The 10,870-nt window shown below is 34.1% G+C and overlaps 2 protein-coding genes across 2 annotated transcripts; one reads left to right on the forward strand and one right to left on the reverse strand.

Moving 5' to 3' along the window:
* Window positions 1–26: 26 nt before the first annotated feature.
* On the reverse strand, window positions 27–6,843 carry LOC121733007 (putative leucine-rich repeat-containing protein DDB_G0290503). Its single transcript, XM_042123073.1, has 7 exons — window positions 6,685–6,843; window positions 6,391–6,604; window positions 5,211–5,405; window positions 4,705–4,770; window positions 4,125–4,279; window positions 3,595–3,700; window positions 27–3,511 (listed from the first exon to the last, which is right to left on the reverse strand). Exons 1-7 carry the CDS (start codon window positions 6,762–6,764, stop codon window positions 368–370), a joined length of 3,960 nt encoding a protein of 1,319 aa, XP_041979007.1. The 5' UTR covers window positions 6,765–6,843; the 3' UTR covers window positions 27–367.
* Window positions 6,844–9,924: 3,081 nt separating this feature from the next.
* On the forward strand, window positions 9,925–10,843 carry LOC121733110 (methylated-DNA--protein-cysteine methyltransferase, inducible). The gene is made up of 2 exons (XM_042123262.1): window positions 9,925–10,343; window positions 10,544–10,843. Exons 1-2 carry the CDS (start codon window positions 10,029–10,031, stop codon window positions 10,784–10,786), a joined length of 558 nt encoding a protein of 185 aa, XP_041979196.1. The 5' UTR covers window positions 9,925–10,028; the 3' UTR covers window positions 10,787–10,843.
* Window positions 10,844–10,870: the final 27 nt, after the last annotated feature.

Here is a 10,870-nt window from a genome sequence, read left to right on the forward strand (position 1 = left end):
AAACTGATAAAAATAAAACTCGTACGTCTTATAAATAAGCTATTTAATTTTCCCAATTTGTAGGCAACCAGAAATGTCAGTCGAGAAATAAGTAAGTAAATACATTAATAAATAAGTAATTTACAGACACACTATTTGAGACAAACAAAAATAATATCCTGTCGATAACTCCATACCTAAATCCATCAATAGTAGCATCTTACTATTATTATTTATAATATTTTTAACAATACAAACAATATTTACATCTTGGATATTTTAGTGCTATATTTACAAATACTCAGCATTCGTAGTCTTTAGGTAGGTTCATCACATAAAATGATAACTTGGGTTCAGTCACAATCACAAATGAACTAACAGCTATTAATCATTGTTCACAATTATTCTCCTCGTCACTCTCGCTATAAAAATTCTGTTCATTCGTTTCTTCGACGTCAATCCTAGGTTTTTTAACTAAAAGTCCTAGTTTTTGTAATTTTTCTATACCTTCTAAAGTGTTTCTTTTTGATGCACTAATTTCACTTTTCTCCTCCACTTGTGTCGCTTGCTTTGTGCTAGTTTTCATTACTTTCAACCCAGACATGTTGCTGAGTCTACTCAACTGCTGCTGAGTATTGACCTCGGATCGCGTTTGCGTCGCCATCATCGCCTTACCGCCTTGCATCACTTTGGTTACACTAGAAAACTCAGATCTACTCGTGGACGCGGTAAATTGCTCCATAGGAGTGTTACTTTTTTGAGTCGCCATGGACATTGTAGATTCCTTGTATTTCTTTACATTACTTACAATGTTTGCCTCCGAAGGCCTCTTTGCGTTCAGTTGTTTAACAACGTTTGGCGACATTTTCAATTTGTTTGGAGTTGGTCTTTGTTGGCTATTTGTCGCGGGACCCACTTTTCTTATTACTTGCATACCTGGTGAAAGTTGATGTCTTTGTATGGGATTCATTTGCCGTACTTGACTAGGTGCATTCCTAATTGGAACTATTTGATTCGGTATCCTAATATTACCAGGGCTACTCTGTCTTATTACGTTTCCGGCAGTTCTCATCCTCATAACTCCAGGAGCCGTATGCCGCGTTACTTTTACTTGTTGCGGTGCCCTATTAGGCTGATTCCTGTTAATTTTAAGTGGTGTTCCACAATTTTGGTTGCTTGTTTGAACTACTGAATTACTCGATTCGTTAAATGTCCTTATAGTTCTGGTAACGGTCGTGATTTCTTCTATAACAGTTTCAGTTTGATATTTCTTAACCGTTTTGACGGTATTAACTTCATCTGAAGTATTAACGTTACGATTTACTGTATTCACTTGACTAGAAGACCCACTAGTTTGTGCAGCTGTTTTAGAAGGCATGCTACTTTTATTTTCATAAGGAGTTAAAGCCATATCGTCTGGATTGTTTTTTTGATTAACGGTTTTGATCACTAAATCTTTATTGAGACATTTAATGTTATCAGGAAATTTACTTTTAGGAGTCTGTTTATCGGATGCATTTAAAACGTTTGTTTTAATTTTTGACTCAAAATCGAAATCTTCCTCGTTAGAAAAATGATCGCTGTCATTATCCTGTGCTTCAGGTGACCGGACTACGGCGACCGCATTACACTCGCCATTAGCGGCCTCGTCAACATCACTTGTTTCTTCAGTTACTTCTGTTATTTTTACTTTTCCCACTTCGGTATCGGAGTCACTATCAAAATTGTCACTGTGTGCCTCATCCTCATCGAAAGAATTATGTTCTTCATTACTATAAGTCGACGTACTGTTAGATTTTATTGTTATGTGACTGCCTAAATTTTTTAATTTGTTCTGTATGTTAATACTTTTTTGAATTTCCGGAGTTGGTTTGTTAACTTTCTTAGGTTGATTTGTATACGCATTACTATCTAATTTTCTTTTCACTTCAGTCCTGTGAGTAGCGGCTTTGATAGTGATGTTAGAGCCAAGATTGTGCACTAATGTGTTTGATTGTTGTGGTTCTTTCTTTTTAGGTATTTCTATATTATTTTTTGGTTTCTGCACCTTAGCAGCGTCATCGCTGTCTGAATCATCTATGTTGAATATTTCTATTTCATCATCAATAGCTTTTTTTTGTACAGGCTTTTCAATTTTAACCTCAGGCTTATTATTCGATGCGTTTGTACTATTTTCGTTTCCGTTTTTCGCGGCAGATAATTGTTTTAATGGCAAATTATTCACTTTGTTACCCTCAGCCATGCTTACAATAGTAGGTCTTTGTTGATTCAACTGCATTTTATTTAAACTATTATTATGTTCATGTTCCTCTTCACATTCGCTTTCTTTTGCCTCTGAGTCTAATTTGTCGATATTACTCGTGGCAGACTTAATAGTTACATTTTTTCCCAAATTTTTTAACACTTCTGTCATTTTGTTTTGTACACTCATATTTTGTTGCTCAAACACATTATTAGAAGAAACTTCGCTTGTCTTTGTGGGATTGCTGCAGGCATTTTTTGTCTCTGCTATAGTGTTTGTAACTTTTTTTCCATTTTTGTTAACCTGTAATGTTTTAGCTGATTTTATGGGTTTTATAACCAAGTTACTTAGATGTTTTAATGCTCCAATAGCTTTATTAGATGAGTTCGTTTCTGAATGATCATTGCTATCACTACATTCTTCATCTGATGCACATGTATCGGATACATTGTCTTCCTTGGTATCATCATGTAATTCACTTGGTTCGTCTGTTACTGTCGATATATTTGGAGGAGAAACACTACTTGATAATTTTTCATCTATGGTTGAATTTTGAATCTCGGGTTCGATTTCATTTTGTCTTTCTACTCCAGGTTCCTTGATTTCTTCTTTTTCAACTGACTCATTTCCCTGATCATTGTTAGGGGTTTTGCATTTTCTTTCATCATTGTCATCTTCTTTATCATATTTTCCATTTTCAGCAGACATATCGTCTTGGCAAGTTTTCTCACTATTTTGATTACTATTAACAATAGAATTATCTTCATCTTTTAGTTCTGCAATAGTTTCTGACATGTCGTATTTTTCAGATTCATCTTCCAAAGTATTTTGTGAGGCAGTTTTCTTGACTATTTTTATTTGGCTGTTACCTTGGCGCATTAATTTTGATATCAGTTCTTTCGGATCGTTAACTTTTGACTTGTCAACTACGTTTCTTTGAGCGGGTTGATTAGTTATACACCTATTGACCGTTGGCCTAAAATTACTACCAGATTTTGTTTTGACTGTAATACCTATTTTCTGTAATTTATTAATGTCAGCATTCAAAGCCTTAGCTTTATTAGGAGGACACTTCTTTACTTGCATTTTTTTTAGCATTACTCGTGATGGTACTTCTTCTATTCCCTGAACATCCAACCCGTCACCAAAAACATCCTTGTTCATGTTTAGAAACTCATCAAGTGATATAGCTGCCTTTTTTGATTTTTTATGCTTCTTGTGCTTTTTACTCTTCTTTTTTTCACCTCCACCATCTCCAGAATCGCCCATCATTAACTGAAGAAAATTATCCTGAAAATTAACAAATAGTTTCAGTAAAGAGTAAGAAAAAAGTATTTAAATACAAGTACAAATATTTTATGAAGCTTTCTTACTACATCCACAGCTTCATCAGCGGTATTGTCTTGTGAACTTTCGTTTTCAACTTTCTCCATTATTGGCGGCACCGTTTCTAGCGAAAACTCTGTTACTTCATCAGCCCTGTGTAAGAATATCGTCAATACTACTTATCAATATATTTTTTTCTATTTTCAAGATGTCCCATTCAGGCATAGTGCTGGACAACCATTATTTACATAAATCATGTGTTATTTCCAATGAAAGTGCATCCATTTTGCAAATAGTCTAGCACTTTTAGCAAAATGGATCATGCTGGAGTACTAAAACTTTTATTATTTATTAACATGAACAGAACTTTTTTTTTCAGCCTTGAAAGAATCGTGCATTGTGGCTTAAATGGACCAGTGTAAACTTAGAAATACTATATTCTCATAGAAAACCTGTGCAAAATATTATGTCAGTTAGGCTGGTGTTACCACTTCTCATCAGGCTCATTTAATTTTCCCAGTAATTTCTTTATCATTGAGAAAAATGTAGTATATTGTATACTATAAAAATTACTTACATTTCATTCCTTTCACTATATTCATCTTCTGTTGAGTGAAACATTAAGTGCAGTTCATATGCATCTAAATGATGGAATATTGCTTCACAGAGGGGACACTTCAACACTTCATCAGGACTCTGATTCTCATCACTGTGATCATCTGATACATGTTTCTGAAATAAACATCAGAAAAAATTGATGTTCGAATCTTTAAAAAATCTGAGGAACTTGCTGTTCTGTCAAAACCTTTTTTATCCAATACTTGTTACATCAATGTATTAATGAAATTTAATACTGAAATTCAGCAGAGGCCTGGCCTTTAATGTGAAATTACTGATAGTTTGTTACAGAAAATAATGTCATTACATTTCAGAATAGTGCAGTATAATAAAACAGCAAATGTATAAATATTTGCTATTTGACGCAGATTCTAAAACTGATTATGTAATTGTTGCTTAATATCAATCTATATCTTGTCATCATAGGTAATGTCTATTGAAAGCATGGTATGTTCCATGTTCAAATTGAACAGGAATTATAAATATTAAATGCTTCCACAGATATAAATGGTAGTGCTATAATATGTAAAGATTCTTACATGTAAATTAACTTTGTTGTTGTATTCTTCTCCGCAAAATGCACAGTAGAACAGCTGTATCATTTCCTGAAACACATCCATACTATATAATATTATAAATGCGAAAGTGTGTCTGTCTGTTTGTCCGTTATCTCTTCACGTCCAAACCGGTTAACCAATATTGCTGAAATTTGGCATGGAGTCTGGAGATACTTTGAGTTCCGGGAAAGGACATAGGATACTTTTTGTCCCGGAAAATGTACGGTTCCCGCGTGATAAACGAGTTTTGGCGCAACGGAGTTGCGGGCGTCATCTAGTTCATCAAAATAAAAATAATACCATTTTGTTCTTCTACAGAAAGACATTGGATACAATGGTCATGAAGTTGCAAAATTATTATATTGGTAGAAGTCATAATTGTCGTAGTAACTAACTGAAGTGTATACATTTCTGTATAACAATAATTGACAGAGTATCATAATAGTTTACCAATGTTTAATTCACTCAAGCGCATAACTAAGACCCACCTTAGAATACAATTTAACTTTCTTAGAACCCCCTGTCGCAGGCAGTTCCGAGTCTTGGCGGTGAAAGAATTTATTATGGTATAACATTGCTGAAGGTACAAAGAACATTACTTCACAGCTGTCACAGTGGAAATCTGATTTCTCTACACTCAATTGGGAATCATGGTTTGTTTGTATATGCTTGTTATACAAGTGCTGGAACAAAAGTTGAACATAAAATATTATATTTTATGATGAAAGATATTGCATTTTATTACAATTCATAAACTATAATCTAATTCCTCCTTTACTATTCATCTGCCCAGTGATAAGGATACATTGTTCAAGTAATACATCAGTGCAAAGTGTGGATCTTTTTATTAGTAAGGAGGTTTGGAGCCAATCAGACTAGAAATGTGCTACAAATAAAGTCCAACATAACTATATATTTATTTAAAAAATCCTAATGGTTTAAAGCAGATGTAGGCAACAGGCAAATGGACCGCAGTCTGTTTGCGGATGGCGAAAGGTTGAATCTCAGACGATAAAATATTGTACTAATGTATTTTATACCAAGTATCAATTAATACATAGTAAGATATAGTAATTAATAATCATTTATTAATTAAAATAATATTTTTAAGCTACATAGGACAAGTGTTTTTTCTAGACCTTGTTAAAATTTTCCCACAGTATCCGGACCCCACCTAAAATTACTTGCCAACCCCTTCTAATAGTTTAAAGTGTCCAGTGACTGGACACTTTAAACTATTAGGATTTTTTATGGACTCCAGTGTCACTCTGGAGACACTAAATCTCATGATCATATATCTTTGAACATATTGTATAGATATTACAATAATATATTAAATATATACATACAGTAAATATACAAAATCCTAATCCATTTGGTTAAAGTTCAAAGGATCATAATATAACCCTCCTGGCAGTCGGGTACCCTTCTGGCAGTCGGGTAAAAAAGTTTTGTTACTCTCGAGTCTCAAAAAAAATGTATGTATGTATATTTATAAATTCATAACTGAGTCTTATTTAGACACAAAATGTTGCTCTGTAAGGTCAGTTCTCATGCATAATTTTATGGTATTTATGATCATATAAAAGTTACAGAATTATTGTTCGAAAAACAAGAATAACCTAATAACACAGTTATTAGGTTATACCAAACAGAAGTAAACCTTACCTTCATTGTAAATAGTTTCCCACAAAAAGGGCAAAAGTATTTGGCATCATGGTCTGGGTGTACCTTGTGTTTGTGTGTAATAGCTTTGGAAATTGTTGGAAATACCTCCTCGCACACATCACAACCAACCATTTCATTTTCCTCTGTTGTCTTTTCACTACCATTAGGAGAATCATTAGGTGTACCGCTTTTGAAACTAGGGTCTCCATGTTTTCTAAAATTTATCCAAGCATATTAAAATAACACATCACAAATTATTTCATTCCGAAGTAAACAATAATATTGATGTCTTACCGAAAATGTATTTGCAAATCCTCCTTATTAGAAAAAGTCTCTTTACAGAACACACAGTTGAACTGCTTTTCTGTCGTCATTGTAAATTTTTCTTTATTTATTGTAAATTCTAAAGAAATTGCACGAGAAGTTTATCTTTTACCCAAGCTGAAATGTTCATTCTAATTTATTTATTCTCTATAAATTAATCTAAATTACAAATTAAATAACTTAAATTTCTTAAGCTAAATATGCATTAAGCGAATTTGTTCTATTCATATAATAATAACTTCAAATTGTAAAACAGACCACATTATTTACGATTTAGGAAAGCCATTTTGGAATTAAGGTTTTTGAAAACTATACTTTTTAAATCAGTGTTGCCAACTATTCAAAATGTTTTCCCCCTAAAGCAACTTCAAAACCCACTAAATTTCAACAAAAACTCCCCAAAAAATCAAAATATTTAAAATTTCTTGCGGTATGTTCTACTAAGCGCTGAAAACGCTGAAATACACCTTCAACAGGCCAAACAAACAAACAGGCCCTCAGTTTTTAAATACTTCAATCTTTCTTTTTTTCATTACATGCAATGACAACAAATATAATAATCTGTCAGCCTACTGTCAGCTGGTACGACTCAAAAGACTATAGCGCCATGTGCTTTGTGCGGCAGTTCTATCTTAAAGGTGGCTTTCGAATCTATGCCGCGAGCGACCGCGACCGGCAAAAAATCAAATAAAATGCTACTTTATGACATAGAATATAGGTATCATTTTCTACTGACATTTACGTGGCGACCCATGCTGTCGCCGGCGCGACGGCGGCGTAAAAGCCAGTTGGTTGAGTAAAATGAAACCTATAGCCTATGTCATAAAGTGGTATTTTGTTTGAATTTTCGTCCGTCGCGGTCGCTCGCGGCAAAGTTCCAAGCTACTTTAAGGTTGTTATTAAAAAAATATTCCATTCTTCAAAATTTTTATCCCCAAAAATATCCCCAAAATATTTTACCTCCTAAAAACCCACTAAATTTATTTTTTCCCACGAAATTTAGTGCGAAATCCCCATAGTTGGCAACACTGTTTTAAATAAACTTTTTCAATGTGGCAACTGAGCTGCGTCATGTGTGGTAAAGCCAAAAAGCGGCGTTTACACTTTACTGTTTGAATTATTGAATTTCATTTTGTCAAAATAAAATCATCTAATATAACGAAACTCATTGATATAACGTATATTTTATTTATTCGATCGATAGTTGATTGATCGGACTTTTCCAACTCCAACTCTACCCGCGGCGGATTTTCGATTATCGATGGCGGATAATCGGCTCGACCAAAAACATCGAAGGGACAACACTATTTTTGACTATTTTGGGAAATTAAGGATGTATATGTCACCGTAAGATTGTAAAAACCGCGAGATTGTAATATTAGTAAGTGATGGATTGTAAACAACCAGTTTTCCGGTGGTTTTAAATTAATTATTTCGTATTTAAAATAACTTCAATGCCCAATTGTATGAGATGTATAACATAAAATAAAATTTTGTATATTTAAAGTGCTGTTTGAATGTTCGGTTAGTAAAATTAACTTATTTATAATAATTCAAACTGCACTTTAAATATATCTAAATTTTATTTAATGTTATACATCAATTTTACAGGCAATTGAAGTTATTTTAAATACGAAATAATTAATTTAAAACCACCGGAAAACTGGTTGTTTACAATCCCTTAGTCATATTACAATCTCGCGGTTTTTACAATCTTACGGTGACATATATAAGGTCAATTAATTTCGTAGTACATCCAATTAAATTATGAAAGTGCTAAATATGTAAATGTTGACACACAGACACTTATTATTAATTATAATGATTATTTATAATAGATTTTTAAGGAATTATTCGATATTTAATAATTATTGAAAAAAATTAAGATGTAATTTGACCACCGCGCCGCTGTTAAATTATGAAGCTGCGGCCGCACATGCGTCTATCGTTCATTTTATAAATAGCCTTGTCGAGCTGTACGAAGCTTCGTGCTATGGCGGCCACGACACCATACTTCCTGTCGTCCAATCGGCATGACGCCACCGATTGGATCAGTTAGGCAGTGTGTGGGAGTGGCAGTGGATTGGCATGAGTTAGGCAAATCCACTCCCACTCCCACGCTCCGTCGCACGCGCCTGACGAAGGCGCGTATTACCCCATACTATTTTTCGTTTATACACACACGAGCGAGCGCCCGCGCGAGTTTTAGCGTTGCTTGGCCCGTAGACTTTGACTAGACTTTAAACTTGACGATATACCCGCTTTATACTAAGCGTTAAAAATCATCAAAATGCTCAAAATAGGGGGCATTTTCATCGTTTTTAACGATAAGTGAAATACGGGGATAGTAAAACGATGAAGAAAAATATTGTAATGGCTTCTGCCTGAGATGGTGTGTAAATGGGGTATATTACACGTATCAATATTATCAGGGAATCGTGATAATATTGATGCGTGTAATATGGCGGCGATGAATAGTGCACGTTTCCTTTTTGTGGCGAATTAACATCTAACTTGACGCAATGGCGAACAATATGAGTATTGAGAAAACATTTAAATTTATTGGGCTCTATGGGTCTATACAGACGGACTGCATTTCAACTGCAATCCAACCGCATATTGCAGTTCAAGTGCAGTTTGAATGCAGTTGACATGACTGCAATAGAATTGCAAACCAAACGCGCAGTCATCACTTATTTTTGTTACACCCTGTATATGTACTTGGTTGCAAATAAAAATTTTGAATTTGAATTTAAATATTATTTTAGTGTTTGTATTTTTCGCAGTGTTATAATATTAACGAGAGATCGACTAGCGAGCGAACATTTGTTTCATTCGTTTTCGTAACTTGTTGAAAAAAATAGAGTGAAGTGAACACTGTCTTGTCTTCAGTATTACAGAAAGTGTGCGAAAAGTTAGGCAAAATGGACCTATCAATCCCTAAAAAGATTTTTTATGGCCCGAAACATATGCAAATACAACTGCGAGCACAGAATACTACTAGCTCCTCTTTTCATAGCAAAAATTGCAAAATCTAGCTTTTTCTAGCTTGTCGAGTTGCTCTTTTTCAAAAACCAAGGTGCCAGGTGGCAACACTGACCCCCGGTGTCAGTGCCAAAAAGGAGTAATTTGTATTCTGTGGCCAAACGCCAAAAAAAAAACAGTTGTCAATTCAAAATTTCAAATTTTAAATCAAAATATTTTCAAGAAATATCCTGCAATATCTCTCGATAATTATTATGAAATAAATACCGTAGGTACCTAGTTGTGTACTAAAACACTTGTTACGCTATTAATGTACCTACCAAATCAAAATGACGTTAAGTGTAATTCTTAAGAAATATGAAGCAAACTGCGGTTCCAAAGAAGTTAACGTTATAAAAGTTGATTCACCTGTTGGTGAAATCATTGCTTGCGCTGATGAAAATCATCTGTTACTAGTAACATTTGAAGATACTAAAAACTTTGAAAAGAGGTTTGAAGTCATTGCTGAAGAATGTCAGTGCAAATTTATTGAAAAGCCGAATAAAATATTGGAGAGCTTTCAGTCTGAAATGAAGCTGTACTTTGAAGGAAAGCTTAAAAGTTTCAATGTTCCCGTTAGGACTTTCGGTTCTGACTTTCAAAAGGTAAGATTTTTGTTATTAATTTTGTAAATATTACGCTTTTATGTTTAAGGCTTTTAGACAATATAAACCTTACATAATTTTTCTATAGTTACTTAACAAGGTTACGCTGCTATTGCAATTTTGCTTTGCAACAATTAAAGTAGTTTTATAATAGCATACTACTATATTCATTTCAATTCTAACTAGTTTTTTTTTGTTAGGAAGTATGGGAGAAACTCTTAAAACTACCTTACGGCTCGACACAATCTTATGGGGACCTAGCCAAAGAGATGGGAAGGCCGTCCAGCCACTCTCGAGCTGTTGGAGCTGCTTGTGGTGCTAATGCTCATCTTATTGTTATACCCTGTCACCGACTTGTGGCTTCGGGCTCTAAAGGTGGGTTCAACAGTGGAAAAGATAGGAAAGAATGGTTGTTGAATCATGAAAAGAAGTGTTCATCTTGACTTTAACTTGAATTTGTTATAATATAAGGGGGCAAACGAGCAAAAGGGTTACCTGATGGAAAGCAACTACTGTCGCCCATGGAC

Source organism: Aricia agestis, chromosome 13 (genome assembly GCF_905147365.1).
Source record: "Aricia agestis chromosome 13, ilAriAges1.1, whole genome shotgun sequence".
Lineage (NCBI taxonomy): Eukaryota > Metazoa > Arthropoda > Insecta > Lepidoptera > Lycaenidae > Aricia > Aricia agestis.

Excerpts from the sequence above, each read along its gene's own strand:
- LOC121733110 (XM_042123262.1), top strand. The coding sequence starts at position 10,029 with ATGACGTTAAGTGTAATTCTTAAGAAATATGAAGCAAACTGCGGTTCC. Across the intron at positions 10,344-10,543 it reads TCGGTTCTGACTTTCAAAAG|GAAGTATGGGAGAAACTCTT; the intron begins GTAAGATTTTTG and ends TTTTTTTGTTAG.
- LOC121733007 (XM_042123073.1), bottom strand. The coding sequence starts at position 6,764 with ATGACGACAGAAAAGCAGTTCAACTGTGTGTTCTGTAAAGAGACTTTT. Across the intron at positions 4,771-5,210 it reads AAGTTAAATTGTATTCTAAG|GAAATGATACAGCTGTTCTA; the intron begins GTGGGTCTTAGT and ends GATGTGTTTCAG. Across the intron at positions 3,512-3,594 it reads CTGATGAAGCTGTGGATGTA|GATAATTTTCTTCAGTTAAT; the intron begins GTAAGAAAGCTT and ends GTTAATTTTCAG.